Consider the following 22,997-nt stretch of genomic DNA (forward strand, 5'->3'; position numbering starts at 1 on the left):
TTTAAGTTGCCACAACTATAATTCTGAAGATGGGCATCCCTCTGAATATACCTCCCTATTTGCTTGTTTTGGAGGAGGATCCGAGGAGGCAGAAGAGGGAAGTGTGTTTACATCTGTGGTGGTCTTGCTGCATTTGCCTTTACCAAGCCATTGGTCTCTACAAACCAAGGAGCACCTACTTAGTCATGTTTAAGGGATTTGCCTTTGTTGCTTACACTTTACCTGGGAGGCAGTCACAGAAATATGCCATCTCCTTGAGCCAGATATTCAGTCAAGTTCCACACAGGGAGGGCTCTGCCAGTGGCTGTCAAGGTGATTGAGCATAGCCTTGAACTTTTATGCTGCTGATTTTTTTCAAGCATCAGTGGGAGATGTATGCCAAAGTTAGCAAGCTTCCTACACCAATGCATAAAGCAGATGACTGATACCTTTGAGAATTTCCTTAGGGGTTCTCCCGATCGGCTGCTGTAACTTCAGCGGCAACCCCAAGGAAATTCCCGGCGCTTGTTTGCCAGGGCTAACTCCTTCATCACTTTCCACATGGAAAACACCCAGCAGTACGTGTCAGCACTGCACTCTCTCCATGTGGCAGGTTTCCACAAATTGCAGGGCACTATTGGCAGCACACATGTGGCCACATTGGCTGCAATCCCATGGCCTTAATGAACATAGAGAGGTTCAACTCCATAAATGTACATTTGGCCTGTGACCGCACGCACAAGATTATGCACGTGAATGCCTGCTACGTTAGTAGCAGTCAACACACCTTCATATTACGACAATCTATGGTACCATCATTACTTGAAGGGATAGGAAATAAGGTGGATATCTCCTTTGGCACCAAGATTTTCTCCTCAGCGCCTGCTCATAATTCCCTTGAGACTGCCATGAACAAGAGCAGAACAGATTTATAATGAGACACATGCGGCCACCAGGATCATAGTCAAACACATCGTCAGAATGTTAAAACAAAGGTCCAGATGCTTGCACAGATCAGGAGATTGCTGCATTGTATGCCTGTGTGTCAGTGAACGAATGCGCAACTGATTTTTTTTTCTCTTCCTACTCAAAGGGTGGTACTAGCCTTAAGTTTGGGGTAGTCTCCAACCTTACCCTCCCTCACTCCTGCTATAGCCTCCAGCTCCAGATTTTGGAAGGCACTCCTCGTAGCGAGCCAATAGGCGATAGTTGCGAGAGCCCCCTCTGATCCACATTTGATCCCACCTGCTGTGTGCTTTTTTTTCCAGTAAGAAAATACATATGTTGGAAATTGGAAGTGCAGAGACATTCTCACTCAAGTGCTAAACCTACATGCCAGTTTGTGAATTCATGAACATGTAGCATGAAAATAGCTTATGTTGGCAGTGTGCCAATAGTAACTTGCAAGATTTATGTGTGATAATAGAAGCATATTTCTGTGCCGATAGCAAAGTGTGCCCTGCAGCAATATAGGTATGCATGTGCATCTATCAACCAGCAACATCAGTGAAGCAACATCAAGGCAACTGTGAATTCTTGTTGACGTTCATCGTAAGACCATATACTAAAAGTATGGGTACTCTTACCTAAGCAATCTTTTGAGTCCATTTTTTAAAAAAAAATTCTCACCTGCTCCCATAACTTATGGACTTGGACTACTTTTACTGTGGGGGGCAGCCCTTTACTAGCTGCTGACCAATCTGATATTCTGCCCACAAATCCAACATGCTCCTTGCACATCAGCCAATCTGTGCAGGGAACATTTGATAATTACTGAAATGAGCTGACCGTGCAAAACCCTACAAGGACAGATCCCTGTGCTTCTTGTGCACAATTGTGTTCTAGTCCCTCCAGCACTTAGGACTGCATAATTGTCCCTCAGGAGAGCATATAAGATAGTCAAGAAGTAGTGATTGGGTGACACCAAGCTTGCATTTAGAAGCCTGAAGATTGTAGGAGGAAAGACTAACCGAGGGAGGTGAGGAGTTCCACAATTTTGAGTTCCTGGGAAAGAATGAGTTAGAGTAGGAGATGGTGGAATAATGTTTTTTGGCTTCGTATGCTCTAAATTACATCCAAATTTGAAAATTTAGACACTGATCCCTACTAGGTGTGATTATACAAACCGTTTTCTTTTCCTTAGGCTGAGGGAGAAAGATGCACAAATCTCAACATTGGAACAAGAAATTATGCAGCTGAATGAAATGTTTGAAATGCAAAAAAGCAAAAACGATGTGAGTGATTGCAGATTATGTTTCACATTGAAACACTTAGAAAGTATTTTTGTTACATTTTTAAGTTGTAGAATCGTAGAATCTTACAGCACAGAAGGAGGCCATTTGGCTCATCATGCCTGTGCTGGTTAGATGGCTCAATATCTTTGCTTAGCTGTGGGTCATTCTCTTTTTGTAGCACAGTCCTCGTAAAACAGTGCAATGTGTATTGCTGCAGTTTCTAAATGTACACGTTTTTGTGCTAATTAAGGTCAGTTGCTTAGGTCTGAGGAAAGTTTTTCTTCACTTAGCTCCCAGGAGTAGAAATTGGTATGTGTTGTGCCCAGGCAGATGCCTAAAACAGGCGTTGGGCCCCTTAAATATATAAATTGGGGACCTAATGCCAGTTGAAGGTCCCAATCGATAACATAGTCGGCGATGAGCGGGACAGGATTCTTCAGTGGCCGCCAACTGCAGGTAAGTTCAATTTTTTTTTATTATTATTAATAATTTAAAAACCTATCCTGTGGAGCCAGGTAGAGCAGGAGTGCTCCTCTGACTCCACAGGAGTGGCAAACTCCCCTCCCTCCCATACCCCATAGCGTGCTCCAATCTCTTTTTTTTTTCCCCCCCCCCCACCCAGCCCCCTTCCCAGGTTGCTGTCAGTGTGGCAGGCTGCCCGACATTGATGTCTTCACTTGGGCAAGCTGTCTGTGGAGGCACAACCAGCGCCGGCAGCTCGCACTGAGTTTGTTGATGGAGCCCAAGCACCAATTTCTATAGTTTCTTGGGCCTCTCGGTTCGGGCATGCGCTGGTCACGCAGCACCGAGCCTGGGCCCAAAAGCAGACTCAGATTAATTTCTAGGCCCCAGGTTCTGCACCAAATGCTATCAAGTCATGCAGTTTATCTGTACTCTGCCCCAACCTAAACTAGCACTTCCTACTGAATCAGCATAAACTTTTTTTCTATTTCCCACACCAGCTATCTTTATGCCCTGAATTGTGAACAGTTTTGTGTTATGGACCCCCATGGCTACTAGGAACTGGGTTGATGTTCCTTTAAAATCATTTTGTATAGAAACTTTTATAGCAGAGAGAGGAGATTATTATCTCCTCCGTCAGGGGCAGATTCAAATCCTGGTATCAGAGGTGAAAGCACAGTGTGCTAACCTATTGCACCACCCAGTGCCTAGATCTTGATGTTTCTACGATCAAATATTTTAATCCTAGTGCTTCACATGTTACTTAGATACCCATTTATTTAAAGAGAAAGGCAACTCTCGAGATAAAAACTTTGAATGGTAAGTATCTTACTTTTATAATCTATCTATTAATCCTTTGTGTATCTTTGCCATTTGCCACAATGAAGTGATGGAACTGGGATGAGTTCTATGGATCGCAGCTCCCTCCTATAATTAATGGCATTAGGATCAATCTGTTTCAGAACATAAGAAATCATGGAATAAGAAAAGCCCATTCATTCAGCCCACTCCTTCCACAGACATGTATAATCCCTATCATAGATTCTACACCAGTTATTTAAACGTGTGAGGGAGAACTCTGCCAAATTTCTCCCTCACTTCCAAAGGTAGACATGAGCTATTTCTTCTTTTCCCTTCAGCCTCCATGGGCTTTTTTGTTTATATTACAAACCATTTTATAAATAAATATATTTGTATTATTGTCCATAGTAATTTTGGTTCCGTTGGTTTACTTTAATATATAGGAAACCGAAAAAGAAAAGAAGCATCTCAAAATAAAGGCAAGATTCTTGAAGGTAGATAGCAATGTACTTATGAAGTAATCTGTTACAGTACATTCCCCTTTATAACACTATGGGAGCCACACAACATGTTATATCACACATGAGCCTAGAATCTCTGCTCAGACAAAATCCTGAGTGGAAGTAGGATGAAGTGCACTTCATGCCCACCCAATATGAAGTGGACTGACCCCCATCGTAGTTTCCATGGTCGACCGAATTAAGATATTTGTTGTGAGCTGCAGGCATCAGGAACACCAATGATTCAGAGCTGGCCCATTGAGCGGGGTGGGGGGGGGGGAACTAGCTGCTGCAGGCTTTAAAGGCTTTCAGCAGTTTAACAGGGCAGGTGCACAGGATTTGTAGTACACCTCAAAAGTTTTGTTGATGAATAAGGCTAGAATTTCTTCTCATTTTGTGGCAGATTTGGGGTAGACAGTAGAGAAAATGGGATTGAAAGACCATTCTCTGATTCCCTACTAGTCCTGAGGTCTGCTGGAATTTTCTTAACCCCCCTTCCCTACCCCCAACCATCGATTTTGGTGTCTTGCAGTGCCTGCCTCAGATCTGCCCACAACATGCTAATCATGTTCAAGTCAGTGTGCAACATGCAATGCTGCATTCCTCTTCCCCACTGGCTGTGCCCTGCCTCCAAAAAGCTATGCCAGTATGAAAGAGGCACTGCAGGTTGCTAGGTGTTAGTGGGCAGGTGGAAGTACTGCAAAAGGCCATTTTGGTTATTTATTTCTCTGAGCCATTTGTTAGTAAATTATTTTTGCTGCAGCTTTGTGGACCTGTAGGAGATAGCTGCAGCATTGCTCCAGGGATTGATTCCCTTTTCTTTTAAACCGTCCACCCAAGCGACTGTGCCCTTTCCCTGTGGCAAGATTCAAGGGGCACAGTGTAATCATGTTCCCACAAAGAAAAAGGATGGGGCTGCTAAATCTCGAGCCCCCAGGATGTCGAGGAGCATACAGGGTAAGATAAGGCAGAAATGTCAGACACCGAGAACTCAATACTATAGAAAGCCTAGAGCAGTATACAAAGTGCAGGGGTGAAATTAAAAAGGAAATTAGGAAAGCAAAGAGAGGGCATGAAAAAATATTGGCAAGGAAAACCCAAAGATGTTTTATAAATACATAAAGAGCAAGATGATAACTAAGGAAAGAGCAGGGCCTATTAGAGACCAAAAAGGTAAACTATGTGTAGAGGCGGAGGATGTTGGTATGATTCTTAATGAGTACTTTGCATCTGTCCTCACAAAAGAGGGGGACAATGCAGACATTGTTGTTAAGGAGGAGGAGTGTGAAATATTGGATGGGATAAACTTAGTGAGAGAGGAAATATTGAAGGGATTAGCATCTTTGAAAGTAGATAAATCGCTAGGCCCGGATGAAATGTATCTTAGGCTGTTAAAAGAAGCCAGGGAGGAAATAGCGGAGGCTCTGACCATCATTTTCCAATCCTCACTGGATACAGGCGTGGTGCCGGAGGATTGGAGGACTGCTAACGTTGTACCATCGATTAAAAAAGGAGCGAGGGATAGACCAAGTAATTACAGGCCAGTCAGTCTAACCTCGGCGGTAGGCAAATTATTGGAATCAGTTCTGAGGGACAGGATAAACTGTCACTTAGAAAGGCACGGAGTTATCTAGGACAGTCAGCATGGATTTGTTAAGGGAAGGCATGTCTGATTAACTTGATTGAATTTTTTTGAGGAGGTGACAAGGATGGTTGTTGAGGGAAGTGCGTTTGATGTAGTCTACATGGGTTTTAGCAAGGCCCCACATGGCAGACTGGTCAAAAAAGTACAATCCCATGGGATCCAAGGGAATGTGGCTCAGTGGCAGGAAGCAAAGGGTAATGGTCAATGGGTGTTTTTGTGACTGGAAGGCTGTTTCCAGTGGGATTCTGCAGGGCTCAGTACTTGGTCCCTTGTTTTTTGTGATTATACATTAATGATTTGGACTTAAATATAGGGGGCATGATACAAAAATTGGCCATGTGGTTGATAGTGAGGAGGAAAGCTGTAGACTGCAGGAAGATATCAATGGACTGGTCAGGTGGGCAGAAAAGTGGCAAATGGAGTTCAATCCGGAGAAGTGTGAGGTAATGCATTTGGGGAGGGCAAACAAGGAAAGGGAATACACAATAAATGGGAGGATACTGAAAGCTGTAGAGGAAGTGAGGGACTTTGGACTGCATGTCCACGGATCCCTGAAGGTAGCAGGACAGGTAAATAAGGTGGTTAAGAAGGCATATGGAATACTTTCCTTTATTAGCTGAGGCATAGAATATAAGAGCAGGGAGGTTATGCTGGAACTGTATAAAACACTGATTAGGCCACAGCTTGAGTACTGTGTACAGTTCTGGTCACCACATTACAGGAAGGATGTGATTGCACTAGAGGGTACAGAGGAGATTTATGAGGATGTTGCCAGGACTGGAGAATTTTAGCTATGAGGAAAGATTGGATAGGCTGGGGTTGTTCTCTTTGGAACAGAGGAAGCTGAGGGGTGATTTAATTGAGGTGTACAAAATTATGAGGGGCCTAGATAGAGTGGATAGGAAGGACCTATTTCCCTTAGTAGAGAGGTCAATAACCAGGGGGCATAGATTTCAAGTAATTGGTAGAAGGATTAGAGGGGAGCTGAGGAAAATTCTTTTCACCAGAGGGTGGTGGGGGTCTGGAACTCACTGCCTGAAAGGGTGGTAGAGGCAGAAACACTGAACTCATTTTAAAAAGTACTTTGATATGCACCTGAAGTGCCATAACCTACAAGGCCGAATGGCCTCCTTCTGTGCCATAAATTTTCTGTGATTCCCCTTTACCTCTGTTATGAGGAGGAAGAACAACTCAGGGAAGATGGGCTCGTCATGCTCCCACCTGCAGATACCAATGCCACCATGCCTGTAAACTCAGGTACTCCTATCTGAACCTGATGACTTGCCAATGCTTCAGAAAGATGCGCTTCTCATGAGAGGCAATAACAGTTGTGTCAGCTGCTTATCCTGGATCTGGAGCCCACATTGACCAGAGGTGCCGCATTGCCAATGGCAGTGAAAATAACAGTGGCACTTATATTCCACAGGTTTCTTTAGGGCAGCATCGGTGGCATGTGTCTTATTAATCAGCTCTCCACCACTGAATCAAGCAGGGTACAGATGCCTTGTTTGTACAAGCTGCCTAGTTTACCTCATTCCCAGTGGTCCTGGCACAGAGGCATGAAAGGGCTATACAATTTTACAGACTTGCTGAATTTCCTCAGGTCCAAATAGCCATTGACTGGGCCCGTCCCAGAATGCAATTAACTTTGCCAACAGGAAAAGATTTCATTCCTTTAACGTGTAGCTGATGTGTGATGCCAAAAACATCTTTATGCACATCAATGTTTGCTATCCAGGAAGCTGTCATGATTCCTTTGTGTTATGATGGTCCAAGGCAGTTACTGTGTGCCAAGGGCTACTCTCTACAGCAGTGGCTAATACTGCTATGGACCCCAAGGACCCTCGAACATTGATACAATGAAGCTCATAGTGCTACGAGAATTGGTATCGAGCAGACCATTAGCACACTGAAGGCTTGCTTCAGGTGCCTGGATAGATCTGGGTGCACTCCAGTATAGTAGTTCTGGCGTCTGCACAATTTCACCATCTGAAAAAGACTGTTTATGACAAACCCAGAGGACAATGAGGAAGATAACCCAGGGCAGCAGCGACAGAAGGCTGGTGAGGCCATGCTTGAGGAAGAGCATGGCCAGGAGGAACCTTTGCCAGCTTTTACAGAGAGAGTGCACAGTTCATAAGGGTCAACTTTAGCTAAAATAGATCCCTGCCCACTGCTTATTCAGACCTGCTGTCAGAGTCCCCATATGACAATTGTTTCCTCTTATTAATATGCTCACATAAGATTATCCTTCAAAACTACCATATACAAAAAATTCAGGTTTTCACAAACATGCTATAGATTGTTCTGAAGTATTATTTTCAACGCCATTAAAATGTGAACCTCAATATTGTTTTCTACCATCATGCCTCCCCTTTGTGCTCCCTTTTAAACCAAACTTCCTACTTCTTTGCTCCCTCAGTGACAGTATGGTACTCTCTTTGGGGACTGAAGTGACTCTCCATTCAGGTCAGCTAAAAGCCCAGAGGGATCTGCTATAGGTTGCATATCCTGTGCTGTTGCAAGCCTGGCCCTGGCTACTTACTCCCACGTGCAGGCATTTGAGAGGTCGGGTGGGAGGCACACACGTGACACTGTCCTAAGAAACGGCATGTGCACCCCTACCAGGCTACCGAGCAGCGGATTTATTTTGCCACTGGTCAGTGGGGAAGCAGACCGAATGGTTCCAACCAGATCTTGAAAACTCTTGAGATTGTACACTCCACTCTGGTGCTTAACCCTAACCCATCTACAGTAGCAGTTGAAGCTGCCATGCACTAAACTATTATTGACCTTTGATCCTCTGTGTGTGGGGGCGGGGGGGCTCTGCTACAGATCATGCTGGAGTTGTCACATACTCCAGGGTCAACTGCAGGACTGTGCACATATCCATCATGGTACCACAGATGCGGCTAGTGGACTCCTCCATCTGAACCAGCTGCTGCATATTTTGGGACACTGCCTCAACTGCTTGAACTTGGGTTTGAAACTCTGCAAGCATCCATCTTTTAAATGCCGGACCCCTGAGATCTGGGTCCCAAGGCTCCTCAGTGGAGGGCTGGCATCTCCTGTTCCTCCCAACAGCAACGACTGTCTCCTCGTCTGCACCCCCAAGTTCCTCCGTGCCACTTCTGAGTTTCACCATGTGATCCTTACTCATTTTGACAAAATAATCCCTCTCAGGTAGGTGTCTCTGGGCCGATGCTTGCAAAGGGAAGGTGCAATGATGAGGTGGGTGAAATGGGTCTGGATGGAGACAAAGTTGAAGGCCCCAGTTCATGTGGCTGCTCCTCCTGAGTGTTGCTGGGGTTCCCCTTGAATGGCCTAAAAAGAGGAGAGGATGGCAGGAGTAACAGAGCTGCAGAATGGTCGTTGCACTGTCAGAAAATTATAAGATTATGTAGTGACAATATTTTGTGAAGAGAGATTGCCATACCAGGTCAGGCAAGGTAAGGGGAACCAGCCACAGCTCTCCAGCATATCTACCACTTACAATGACATTTCCCTCACATTATGTTAGTGTTTGAATTGCTTACCATCAATATCAAGGAGGCAGCACAATGCCCTTTATATTCCCAGCCTTCACCTGAACATCTTCCTTCGCTCATAGCTTTACATGCATCCTTCTTAAAAGCCTGTCATGAAATGTAGTTGCTTGTGCATTCACCAGTCATCACACCCGTTATGGGCTGGATGTTGACACATGGGTTTTACTGCATGTCATGGTAACCACTGTTTGCATTCTTTTTCAAGAACAAGACAGCCCATAACACCAGAGAGAGCTGCAACAATTGGTGGACCCCCAAACCTTTGATCTATCCCTTCCCACTCCCTCATGAGAGGAAGCATTCCAAATGCTGGGGTGGGGAGGCTATAGAGGGTGCCGGATATGGGGAAGTGGAAGGGCAGATGCCAGCTGCAGACTCACAAAGACATTCTGCTTCTCTCCCTTCTCATCCTATTATTTCCCACATTACCTGAGAGCAAGCTATATCATGAAACCCTATTGTCACTCCAACTGAAAGTGACATGAGAACTCTATTATTCAGCAACCCATTCTAACTTCTTTTCCTCATTTCCTCCTCTAGATGTGCCTCCAGAAGATGAGCCAGGCCCCAGTGCATCCAGCCCTCTCAGCACTTCAAAGCACATGCTATCACTTACTCCTTCCCTGGCAAGCACAAGCCCAGAGATATTCACCACAGGGGAATTAGAGATCGATCCAGAGGGGAGTGCAATGGGTGAGACACAAAGCATAAGTGAGCAGGAGCAGCTGTTAGGACATGAAGAGGAAGATGTTGCTGACTTAAAAGTCAGAATACGTCGCCCATTGGCTGAAGAGCCGAGGATCCATATCTCATGGATCCTACTTTTAAAAGGATGCTTGCAGAGCATGAAATATATGTGCAGACACTGGGGGCTGTGTCAGACAATGTCCTGCACAAGACAAATTTAATCCCCTACCTGCATGTACTGGATGGCTTTGCAACACTACAAGTCACCATGGAGTCTGTGGCAGCTCCAGGGACATCTGTAGCGGAACCGCCCATGATAGAGGCCATATGGACAGTCTACTTTTTCAATAGACTGCTGCCATGGAAGCCTGGGGTGTCATTAGAGAGGATTGTCTCTTCTGGCTTCCAAATGATTGGGCTGGTTTGCAGACAAGCATCACATTGAGCTTCATTGCTCTCATTAGGTGTGCTTCCCAGCAGATTGGCGGCCAGTATTATTGGCATGCCCAAAATGGATGCAATGATGATACTGTCTCTCCAGATAGCAGCACATGCGTGCTTTCACCCCAGCCCCTTCCAGGTCTACACATGTGGCCAAAAGGACACAGGGAAGGCAGTCCACGCAGCTGGACAAGAGGTGCAGCCTGCAGCAGGTTCATCTTAGGTCTTAGCTGCTGTGTGACGAGGGCTACCTCAGTGTGAAGAAACTCCAAATAGCAAGACAGCAGCCAGTCACCTCATGCGCTTTAGCTACTGAGGTAGCACCTAGGGCTACATGCTTCACCCAATGTCATCAAGGGAAAGCAGAGTGATAAGAACTAGGCACACACACTGTATGGATTTTCATTCAAATTGTGGTTACATTGAAGTTGTTCTTGGCAAGGTTTAGAAGTTGCTTTCATTAGGTGGCACAATTTGTGTGTCAAAGCCAAGTATGTTTACCTTTTTTTTTTAACAGATGTGGGGGTGTGGGTCCTGGCAGGTGGGCACAGAGCACCCCTCAAGCATCCTGGCCTGCCTAACATCCCTTTGTTGGTCCTTCTCTTCCAAACACCTCAGATAGGGGGAATTCCCATTGGGAAATCTATGGGTGCTGGTAATGGTGTTGGGAGCAAAAAAATAAATAATTGACAATTGGCACAAAGGCTTATGAGAAAATCAGTTAAGAAATAGTTGAAATAGATTTACTTTAACATTATACCGTGCCCTTTCCATGACCTTTCATATAATTACCATCTAGCTACCCTGGATGCACATTTCTCAGGGGCGTGATTTATATCTGATGTCCTGCACAGCAGAACAGCAGGAAATGACATGCAGAACATCGCCATCCCAAATGAATATTTTTAAATTTTGTTTATGTCTGTCTAAGGTTGATGCTTCCGCTTACAGCTGGAAACAAAGGCTGTAAATGGGCAGCTGCTAGAGTGGGGGGAGATCCAGTGTAACAGATCGTTGTACCATTCCTTGCTATTACCTGCCTCTATCTGGGAACTATATATAATATGAAATTATACTTGCATTTATATAGTGTCCTATCAAGTTGAAACATCTTGAGGAATTTCACACAATAAATTACTTTTGAAGTGAAGATGCAGTAGCTGATCTTTGTGGACAGCAATGAGATGAATGACCAGTTCGTCTGTCTGTGGTGGTGTTTGAGGGACAAATGTAGGCCAGGCAACCAGGAGAATTCTGTGTTCCTCTTCAAATAGTGCCATTGGAACAGGCAGACGGAACCTTGGTTTAGCGCCTCATCAGAAGGACATACAAATATTAATCTGTTTAGAACTTGTACTTTTAATGTGTATTATGAATAAATTGAGTTTGCTAATATTTATACCTTATTGCTGGCTATAACATATCCACGAATTATCCAAAGCAGTGTTATACTGTACTGTTTTATATGGTTTCTCTATTAGCAAACTATGAAAAATGCATGTACGTTATATTAAAAACCACTTTATCATTTTTTCTTTTTTTTAAAAAAAATTGGGTGAGTATTTGTGCTCATTAAAGTGAAGGGTCAGTGCTGGGGAGTGAAACATTTTTTCCAAATCTGTTAGTGTGTCTGCATCAAGCACTCCCAGGTCAGGCATTGCACAGCCAGCTTATACTCACTTGGAACTGGACTACTCATACCCAAACTCATTTCAAGGACCCTTAACAGCCAGAAGAGACTTTTTCTTTTCCCAGTTGTTTGGGCTGGAGTTGAAACCAGGTCCCAGAAGTGAAAAGGCGGTGCGTTAATTTACAACACACTGTCATCTACCTGAGAGCTTTTTTAAAGGAGGTGGGAGGGGAGGTACTGGATCTATGGTGTTGTCAAAAGGAATTTTTGTTTTCTTGTTTTGTGTTGATGTTAAATAAGGAAAATATTGTAAATTGAAATTATACTAATAAATAGAGTAAGAACGACTTATCGTTTTCAGGATGGCTCTTTGCCTTGTTGCCCATTTCATTGGTAGTGCAGTTCATTGCAGGCAATTTTCTGCCATGCTGCACTGTCTGTAAAATCTATTAAGATCATATAAAATACTAGACTGCAGATCAAAAGAATTAATTTCATTAACACTGGGGCTGAAATTCCTCGGGATGCGATGATGGCAGTTACACCAGGGTCACGTCCGCAGGTGCCCTCCAGTGCTGACCTCGCAGGAGTTTGTGGGATCAGAGGGATTTTACCTAATTTGCATGGGCATGCAGGTCTCCAGCATGCTGCCACCATTTGGCCAGGACCGCCTTGATCTTGGCCACATTCTCCTTGACCCCATTTGTAAGGGGACTGATCTTTTCTTTAAAAAAAGAGGAGTCCGTAAGACTGTTTATGTTGGGACTGAAGGGCTGCTTTTAATTAAAAGTCTGTTCAGTCAGTCCTTATTGCACCAGTCTGTTGACTGCATCAACTGGGGCTTCCTCCTCTCCTCCTCCTCTGTAATTGTAAACAATTTTACAACACCAGTTATAGTCCAACGATTTTTATTTGAAATCTACAAGCTTTCGGAGGCTTCCTCCTTCCTCAGGTAAATGTGGATTTACATTTACCTGAGGAAGGAGGAAGCCTCTGAAAGCTTGTAGATTTCAAATAAAAATCGTTGGACTATAACTGGTGTTGTAAAATTGTTTACAATTGTCAACCCCAGTCCCCATCACCGGTATCTCCATATCATGGCTACCATCGCCTCCTCTGCAGTCAAGGGTGCAGATTCACCTTCCAGCCCTTTGGCTGCATGGCTTCCCCACTTGTAACAACAAAGTTGTGCGGAATACAGCTGATGCAAATGATGTTTGACACTTTCTTGGGACTGTTGAGTAGGACCCCACCCGATCTGTCCAGACATTAGAAGTGCTGCTTCAACATCCTAATGGTATGTTCCACGAGAAGTCAGGTAGAGGCATAAGCCTCATTGTATTTTATAATCTGCGTTGATGCGGGGTATCTTGCAGACAGACTTATTATTCACTTATGGCGGTCTAAGACCACCTGCACGTAGATTGAATGAAATCCTCTTCTATTCCTGTATGCCATGGAGTTGTTGTCTGGCATCCTGATAGCAACGTGGGTACCATCAATGACGCTGTGCGCTCTTGGGAACTCAGCCACCTGATGGAAGTGCTGGACCTTCTCCAGTTGTTCCCTCCTTTCCATTGGCAAAGTGGAAAAATGTGTTGCCGCAGTCATGTTCCAGTAGACAGCACAACCTGCTGACTGCATCGCTGCTGAGGTGCAGGTAACCTCTTCCAATATGTGCAAGTAGTTGTCCCTGGGTCATATGATGTGATTCCTGGGCTGTCTGTGGGGGGTGTCAGGTGTCTGCTTTGGCAATGCACCTGCTTCTCCTCCCTCCTCAGGTATTCCTTGTCCTCCTCCAATTCCAACATTGCCATTAACAGGTCCAGTGGAAAGGCCATGGTCAATGCTGCTTGCAGCTGCAGGGATGAACTGGTGTGCTCTGAAGGGAAACAGTAGCAAGCAGCAGAGGGGAAAAAATCTCCCAATGCACAAAATTCAGTTACTCAAGTCAGAAACAGCAGTCAGAATATGAATCTCAATAAAGATACATTCAGATGTCTTCATATAGAAAGAATGTGCATTTATACAGCGCTTTTCAGGACATCCCAAAGTGCTTCACAGCCAATTAAGTACTTTTGAAGTGTAGTCACTATTGTAATGTAAGCAACCTAGCTTTAAGTGGTAGAGTTCTTTAACAACTTGCAGGTCTCAGTGCCTGTTTTATACAGGTGCTCGGCGAATCAAGAATTGAACTGCAAAATTGCACGAGAAATCCAGGGTGGGACCAATTTGCATTAATTAACATAATTTTGTAATGTCTAATGAGGCCAGCACATGCACAAAGTGCTGCCTCAAAAACAAAATTCTTTTTCTCCCACAGAATCGGGAATACAGGGCTGAATGCACTGAGGCCGATTTTCCCGATTCCGGAGGCCAAGTATGCTGCTGCCAAGGGGCTGCTTATTGAGTGCACCACTGCAGAATCAGCTCTGTGGTACAAGACAATCCTAAATCTGAATAGTCTTACCATACTATCACTGCAAGCATTGGAGCAGCACCACAATTTGGTGTAAGACATGCAATGTAATGGAGCTGTAGGATGTACTTTCACACCTATGATTCCTCACTGAGATGATCTCAGCTCAGCCATGCTGTCAAGGGGGAGCGCCAAGTAGAAGCCAAAGCTTTCCCACAGGGAGAGGAGGTAATTAGAAAAGTCAACCTCAGTCCCTTTGGGATTTGCCTGGAAACTGCTTGAGGATTTCTGTAGGGTAGTACCTCAATAATAATATAGACATCTCATCCCTTAGTTGCTCCTGGTTCGTTAAAGAAACAAGCAGCCCTTTTCTGCTGGATATAGTGGTATATGTATGAGTATTAGAGATTTCAAACACAGCTAATTATAAGGAGTAACTTCTTCACACTGAACTGAGTTATGGAATGGACTGCCGCATGGCACAGAAAATGCTAAAAAGGAGTTGACCAGATTCCTGATTTGATCAGAGTAGAGGGCTGTGGCATGAGGTAGGAAATAGATGACAAATTGTCATATCGGGTCCTGAAAAAGGAACTGGATGACAGAGCAAGCCGAATGGGGTGAATGGCATTTTCTCATTCCACCATTCTGATGTTCTTTTTTTCCATTATTCTAGCTCACCAAATTAGAAGCAGTCGAACAACTGGAAAACAGGTAAAGTACTTTATCACCACCGTGAAAGTCATGTATCTGATTGCATGTGTGTAAAGCCATATTGATCTAATGCATTAATCTCAGGTCCTCAGTTTTAAATATATATCTGTACACACTATCACTGAAATCATCATGGAGCACCATGGGAAATTCACTAGAAACATATGAAAATAATGGACAGAAAATGACCAGCTGGTCCATCAAGCCTGTCCCATACTATCATGGTGCAACTGAGCATCATGATCCCCATCGCTCCCCTATCCACCACGCACTGTCCTTGGAAAGGCAAACCAAAAACAGTTGAAAAAACCCTAGGCCAAGTTAGGGGGAAAAAGATCTGGGAAATTCCTCTCTCACTCCTGCAGGTGATCAAAACAAGTTCCAGGAGAGCATGATAACATGAGACACATCGCCCAATACCTCACCTACCTTGTCTACGCTGTAATATGAGCCATGGCTTGAAAATCATCCTGCTTCCTTTTGAATGCTTGTTCTAAAGGTCAATGACATCTGCGAAAAGATGTAATTCTGGTATCTAACCTAGTTCTGTGCTTACACAACTTATATACATGTCCCCTGGTTCTCCCTAATCTATCAAATTCAAATAGTCTATCCATATGGACAGAATCTAGTCTCATCATTTCAAATATCTCCAATGTCTACGCTTTTCTACAGTAAAAAGACACAGCTCTCTAAGCCCCTGTTGTGATAACTAAGGGCTTTTAAGCTAGGTATCAGTCTAGCAGTCCTCCTCTGTACCATTTCCAAGGCCTCTATTATCATCCATCATGTGAGGGGACCAAAACTGAACAAATTATTATAGATGAGGCCTAACCAAGATCTTATACAAGGATAGTATAGTGATTTTTGTTTTGGATTGTCCTAGCAATTCATCCTAATACTCTATTTGCTATAGCCTCTGGTCATGAACTTTAAGAGATTCATGTATTATAATTGTAAACAATTTTACAACACCAAGTTATAGTCCAACAAATTTATTTTAAATTCCACAAGCTTTCGGAGGCTTCCTCCTTCGTCAGGTGAATGTGGAAATTCACATTCACCTGACGAAGGAGGAAGCCTCCGAAAGCTTGTGGAATTTAAAATAAATTTGTTGGACTATAACTTGGTGTTGTAAAATTGTTTACAATTGTCAACCCCAGTCCATCACCGGCATCTCCACATCATGTATTATAACACCTAGGTCTTTCTCTGCTGAACAGAACCCTGCATGGTATACACATGCTTGGCGTTAGCTCTGCCCAAGTGCATAACACTAAATTGATCTATATTAAATTAAATCTGCCAGATGGGGGACCATTCCCCCATCGCATCTAGATCTGATTATAGTTTTTTCTGGTCTAAGGCGCTATCATTAGCACAAGTCTTGTATCATCCACAAAGTTGCAGACAATTCCCCCAACACCTTCATCCAGATCATTAATAAAGATTGTGACGAGCAAGGGTCCTAACACCGATCCCTGTGGCAATCCCCTAGTAACCGGTCCTCATGCAGAACAACTACCATTAATAATAACCATCTGCCTATGAGAATGCAACCAATTCCTTATCCAACCCAAGATCTACCTGCTATATCTTATTAAGTACCCTATTGTGTGGCACCTTGTCAAAAGCTTTTTGAAAAGCCAGGTATACAATGTTATCTACATCCACCAACCTAGTAACTGCCTCAAAAATTCAACCAGGTTGGTAAGACATGACCTTTTCCAGAAGCCATGTTGAGAGTCTGTACACCCCTTCTCTGTCCAGGTGGTCATACAGAGAATCTCTAATGATCCCTCCTAGTAACTTGCCTATAACCAAAGTCAAGTTAAGGGGCCTATAATTTCCCTGTTCTGACTTGTTGCCCTTTTTGAATATTGGCACTACATGGGCCTCCCTCCAGTCCATGTGAACAATCTCAGACCCTAGCAAGCTGTTAAATAAATGGGCAAAGGGCTTGCTGAGCATAGCTCTCATTTCTTTGAGCATCCTCGAGTGAATGCCAACAGGACCAGCAGCCTGTTGTGTTTTGAGATTCCTTATACTATCCAGAATTATATCCGCATCCACTTTGACACTTTCAACTTAAGTCAACAATGCATTATTAGTAACTGAGCGTAGTCTCCTAGGATGAAGACTGATGCAGAGTAGCCATTTAAAATCTCAGCCATATCCTGGGAGTCCACCTGAATGTGCCCTGAGGAATCCTTCAATGGTCCCAATGCAGTCTTCAATGGCCCTATGTCACAAATGCAAATTTTTGTGTCATTTTTTAAAAAGCCTGTCTAACCACGAGTTAACCTAAGAATCTAATTGACTTCAGGAGTCATCATTTATGTAAAAAAGAAAGCCACCCTGCCCTCTAATTGTCCTTCGAATGTGCTAAGTGTAATCAGCCTCTAATTGACCCCGGCCGTGAGGGCAGTTACACTTGTGGCCTTAATGGAACACACCAGTTACATACAGCTGCAATTTAGCAGCACCTTGTGCATTACATGGTATGATGCTCCTGTAACAAAGATGAGATAACAAATGAGCTAGGCCATTTGGCCTGTGTACCTCATCCTTCCATAGAAACTTACATATAACAATGATGGACAGGAAAAGAGCAGCTGGTCCATCAAGCCTGTCCTATACTGTCATGGTGGAACTTTTGCGTACCTTGACCGTCCCCATCCTCCAGCAAGCAATCTCCTGGGAGAAGAAGAAATAACGAGGGCCAGTCAGGAAAAAAACTCTCCGGCCTCTGAAGGTGATCAAGCAAATTCCAGGAGACCATGGTGCCTGGGAGAGACATCCCCCAATACCCACCTACCTTCTACATGTAGTTACGTAGGCCACGTTTAGGATCAGCCCAATCCTGTCCCTATAAAACAGTATATCCTCCAACTTACCATAGGCAGTGCCAGAGATCTGCTGGTAAATTACAATTAATGTAAAGCATATTAGAATTATGCAGAAAACAGTTTATTTGCAATGAATATCCTTTTCCTGCAAGTTCAAATGTGTTATGACCAGCCAGTACATACTGGTCAAGAAACCTCTTTGTACCATAACAATAGGTTAAAGCTTTAAACTATAATCTGTCAATCCTTGTAATGTGCTATGAGCTGTTAAATGAATGACTAATGATGCTCTTCAATTTAATCCATCAGCCACTGTGTAATGATTTGATGTGCTAATTGATCATTAGTGCAAACCGTAATGGATTAGTAGCTTTAAAAACAAGTTCCCCAATTTTCTACCCTCCTCTCCTGAAGGTAGTAACATGCTAGGGTGCGGGTCCATAGGCCCTGTCACCCCTCCCATACTTCAGCCAAGTAGCCAGTCTTCATGTATGAGTATTAGTGGACTATTCAACTGGTGGGGGCACCATAGCTGAGCTTTGATCTTGTTCATAGCCTATACATCTACACAAATGGACTTTCCAGAAGGGGTCACTGGATAGCGTTCCGCGTGAGAACACTGGATGATTTTTCCCCTCTGAATCTTGGAGCGCAGAAGCCAATTGTCTCTTCCTTCTGCTGCCGCAGCTGAAACCAGCAGACCAGAGATTAAACCTGGAAACTTTACCTACTGAGCTGTCTGGGGATTCCAAGTGATAGCTTTGATCCCTTATAGTGAAATTACATCAAGAAAACCTCATCCTAGTCCAATAAAAACCCAGGTGCACACAAGCATTTATTTATTGTGTATGAATGACATTACATTTGTACTCAATTTTACAAGCTTTCTACCTCGAACAAGAACAAGAAGCACAAGGTGAACTCTATATTACGATTACTGTACATGCCATTCTCTTGCTTTTAGCCTGAAGGAGAAAGATGCAGAAATTGCAACACTGGAACATGAAATTGCAGAGCTTAGTGAACTAGCTGGAACACAAAGAATCAAAAACAAACGTGAGTGACAACAGATTTATGTTCCAGTTGTGGCTTTGAGGAGGAGGTTTTGTTTAGGAACTTGGGTGCTCCAACCAAGTTGCTTGGTATGGGGTCACTTCCTCTCTCAAGTTATATGGTGAGACTGCTGATTGGTTATAGTTAGGCAGACTCCTGAGAAGTGTGTGGGTGCACTAGTTCCATGGAGTGGTAGTTCATTGGGCTTTATGCCCAAAATTCTCCCACACAGCAAGTTCCTTCACTGAGTTAAGCTATTAGGGGAACGTGACAAATGAAGCTGAGACTCCTCATTAGCAAGGAAGAGAAGGATGAATCAACCCACACTGCTCTCACTATTGGGAGAGACTTGGAAACAAGTTCTCTATCCGCCCTCTCAGCAGGTATGGTGTGTGGCATTGGAGAGTCCTAAGGAAATAAAAATAATTGTAAACAATTTTACAACACCAAGTTATAGTCCAGCAATTTTATTTGTCTAAAAATAGACAAATAGACAAATTTGTCTGAAAATAGACAGGGGGAACTGGTGACATTTAATTTTGCTTTTATATCTCTGGCATTCATGAACGTCCAGTTGTATATAGATTGTTCTATTTTCCTTTTTTATTTGTTTGATTTTTGATAAATATTTGTTCTCTGGTTAATATTGAATTTTTTCTGTTATTTTGTAGATTGAAGACAGTGAGAACTAACTCTTTGCTAATATGGATTTATCCTGTATAAAGATCATAATAAAATATATAAGAAATCCCAGCTGAGTATTTTTTTCCACTATACACTCTGTCTGTTGTCTATAAGGGTTCCACGTGGAATGAGTCTCAACCCAGAAAGTGAGTATCCACAGCATAGAATGTTTTATTAGTTGTTCTCACTGTGACAGGAATATGATTACAGTGAGAAGGTACATAACCGCACCAAGCCTTTATACACTAGTGACTACGAGGTATGTTTCCTCTGTAAAGTTAAAGAAAAATTATTTTACTAAACTGGTTTATAATTACAGTTTAATAAAAGGATTTTTGTTAACTTTACACACAAAGGAATATAGGGGGTGAAATTGCTCTTGGGCATTTGTACAAAACAGGCGATAGTGAATCGACAGCCCGTTTTACACCTGCCCGATTTTCTTTTAATTGAAGTCAGTGGAAAACAAAATTGGGCAGCGGGTAAAACGGGCTGTCGATTCGCTATCACCTGTTTTGCAGTACTGTCCAAGACCAATTCCACCCTCATATACTCTTAAATTACCTACTATAATCTGTTCCAAATTTACATAACACACTAATCTTGAACACCCTGGTGTCTAAGTTTATTATGTCCTAGTTTTGGACGCATAACTGATGGCACACTTCCAGTGCATGCCCAAGCCAGGAAGTATGAGGACCATCCTAAATTAGTCCTCGGGCCTCATTAAAATAATTGTCGAGTTGCTGGCGCCTGTCGTGCTTCCAGAGGCAGCTCACTGCTGTGGTCCAATCCAATTTGGGCTGTTTGCCTCACTGTCAGCAGCCTTCTGGTAAGTTCTGCGGGGGTGGGGGGGGCAGAGGAGAGCGTGGGTTGGCAGCAGCCCACAGTAGTGCTGTGGAGGTAAGTATGAACAAAATATTTATATTTTTGTTGCTGACCTCCAGCGGTCCCTTTAAGGACCGTTAGTTGGGCTGTTTGTACAGCTGATAATGCTCTACTCTGCTGTGTGCAGACAAATTTCGTGGATGGGACCTAAAACATTCTCTTTAACTGAACACTTCTGTTAGCATGACGCACATCAACTGGCATAGTATCTAAACCTATAAGTACTAAGAAATAAATGAATGTAGATTCTGAACATTAGGATAAGTTTAGGCTCAAGACAAACCAGTAATGTGATTAGCATCTTGAGTGGTAACAAGTCAACTCATATTTTATTACCAAGCTCATTCAAAATTAAATATCAATTCTCTATATTCCAGGAAGTGAATAATTGTTAAATAATTTGCCTGACTTTCTCCATGGCTCTAGTTTACAGTGCTTTTTTATAGGTGTCATAAAAACCAAAGTATGGGCAAATCTAAGATTGACTTTACATCCCAAGGCCAAATGGATACAAGAATTCTGTAAAATCTGAGATTGGATATTCAGCCTTGGTGTAGATGGGTACATGATGTGGAGATGCCGGTGATGGACTGGGGTTGACAATTGTAAACAATTTTACAACACCAAGTTATAGTCCAACAATTTTATTTTAAAATCCACAAGCTTTCGGAGGCTTCCTCCTTCCTCAGGTGAATGTGGAACTGAAATCCTCGAACCTATCGCATTTATAAATCACAGAACAATGCCTGGTGATTACAGAGAGTCTTTTCAACTGCCCCGTTGCCAAGGCAACCAAAGTGTTCAGACAGATAGGTGTTACCTACAGGCCCACCGAATATACAAACGGCCAGAACTAAAAAAACAGATGATGTGGAGATGCCAATTAAAAAAACAGAGCGAGAATGGGTACAATCATTAAAGTCTGGTAATGACCATTTCTAAGATTGGTAAATAAATAAAATCTAGGAAGGCCTGAGACCTGGATTGGTGGACAAAATCATTGTGTTGGCCAAGTTCCTAACCTTTATGTCCTAATATTCCAGATGTACTAAAATTGTATGAAAAATTGCTCTTCATTTGAGAGATAAAAATATAATTTAAAACTTGTCTGACTCTTAACTGCCCTCTGAAGTGGGCAGTTGTACAAAAGAATAACACCGTCACCAGACAGCCTGCCGTGCGGTTCAAGAAGGCGGCCCACTACCACCACAGATTTTTGGGAGCAGTATCAACGTTTTTGAAGAAGGCCCACCACCACCTTCTCAAGGCAACTAGGGTTGGGCAATAAATGCTGGCCTTACCAGCCATGCCCATATTACGAGAATTATTTTTTAAAAACTTTTAAAACAACAAATATGCAATTGAGTTTTATTTGCCAGCTGATTTTGATAGTTGATTGTGGCTTTAAAGCTAACACAATAACAACTTACATTTATGTAGCACCTTTAAAATAGTAAAACATCCCAAGATGCTTCACAGGAGCATAATCAAGAAATTGACATTGTGCCAAAGAAGGAGATATCAGGACAGGTGACCAAAAGCTTGGTCAAAGAGGTAGGTTTTAAGGAGAGAGACAGAGGGATTTAGGGAGGGAATTCCAGAGCTCGGGGCCGAGGCAGCTGAAGGCACAGCCACCAATGGTGGAGCAATGAAAATCGGGGGTGCGCAAGAGGCCAGAAGTGGAGGAGTGCAGAGATCTAGGAGGGTTGTTGGAGATTACAGAGATAGGGAATAGTGAGGCCATGGAGGGATTTGAAAACATGGATGAGAATTTTAACATCAAGGTGTTCCCAGACCAGAAGCCATTGTAGGTCAGTGAGCACAGGGGTGATGGGTGAATGGGACTTGGTGCGAGTTGGGATATGGGCAGCAGAGTGTTTACGGAGGGTGGAAGATAGGGGGAGCATTGGAATAGTCAAGTCTAGAGGTAACAAAGGCATGGATGAGGGTTTCAGCAACAGAGGCAGGGGTGGAGACGGGTGCTATTATGGAGGTGGAAGTGGACGGTCTTGGTGATGGAGCGGATATGGGGTCGGAAGCTCATCTCAGGGTCAAACTGGATAGATAAAAACTCAGGCCAAACGGGGGGAAAAAATCTGGAAAATTCCTCTCCGACCCCTTTAGGCGATCGAAACTCGTCCAGGAGATCACATTGAACCAAATATCATGCAGTACCTAACTTTTTATATGAGGTGATCTCTGCTCCAGCCAGGAACAGGTCCAGCTGTGGCTTAAAGGAATGTGATGTAACGACACATTTCGGCACAAAAATGGATCATTGTCTTTAATGTTTGGGAAAGGAGGAAAAACAAAAAAAAAGTTGGCAAACAATTTTTGAGATGTCCTCTTTATTTGGAGGCTTTGAGGGAAGAAAGACATAGACCGAATCCATGTAGAGTACAACTCCCGTCAAGCTTGACGGGCTGTTTCCGGTTAGTGGAGAGTGGTTCCGGTTAACGGCTT

At 43.3% G+C, this 22,997-nt stretch overlaps 1 protein-coding gene across 8 annotated transcripts in view; it reads left to right on the plus strand.

Annotated features, from left to right (window-relative positions):
• The window catches only part of LOC137307163 (coiled-coil domain-containing protein 68-like), an 86,203-nt gene extending 66,463 nt beyond the window's left edge, over positions 1 to 19,740 (plus strand). For all 8 annotated transcript variants that reach the window (XM_067976507.1, XM_067976501.1, XM_067976506.1 and 5 more), the window contains 4 exons: positions 2,123 to 2,213; positions 15,023 to 15,060; positions 18,874 to 18,965; positions 19,634 to 19,740. In XM_067976507.1, coding sequence (XP_067832608.1) covers positions 2,123 to 2,213; positions 15,023 to 15,060; positions 18,874 to 18,965; positions 19,634 to 19,638 — 226 coding nt within the window. In that variant the 3' untranslated portion in view covers positions 19,639 to 19,740. The remainder of the gene's footprint in view (positions 1 to 2,122; positions 2,214 to 15,022; positions 15,061 to 18,873; positions 18,966 to 19,633) is intronic.
• The last annotated feature ends 3,257 nt before the right edge of the window (positions 19,741 to 22,997 follow it).

Source organism: Heptranchias perlo, chromosome X (genome assembly GCF_035084215.1).
Source record: "Heptranchias perlo isolate sHepPer1 chromosome X, sHepPer1.hap1, whole genome shotgun sequence".
NCBI classification, from domain to species: Eukaryota; Metazoa; Chordata; class Chondrichthyes; order Hexanchiformes; family Hexanchidae; genus Heptranchias; species Heptranchias perlo.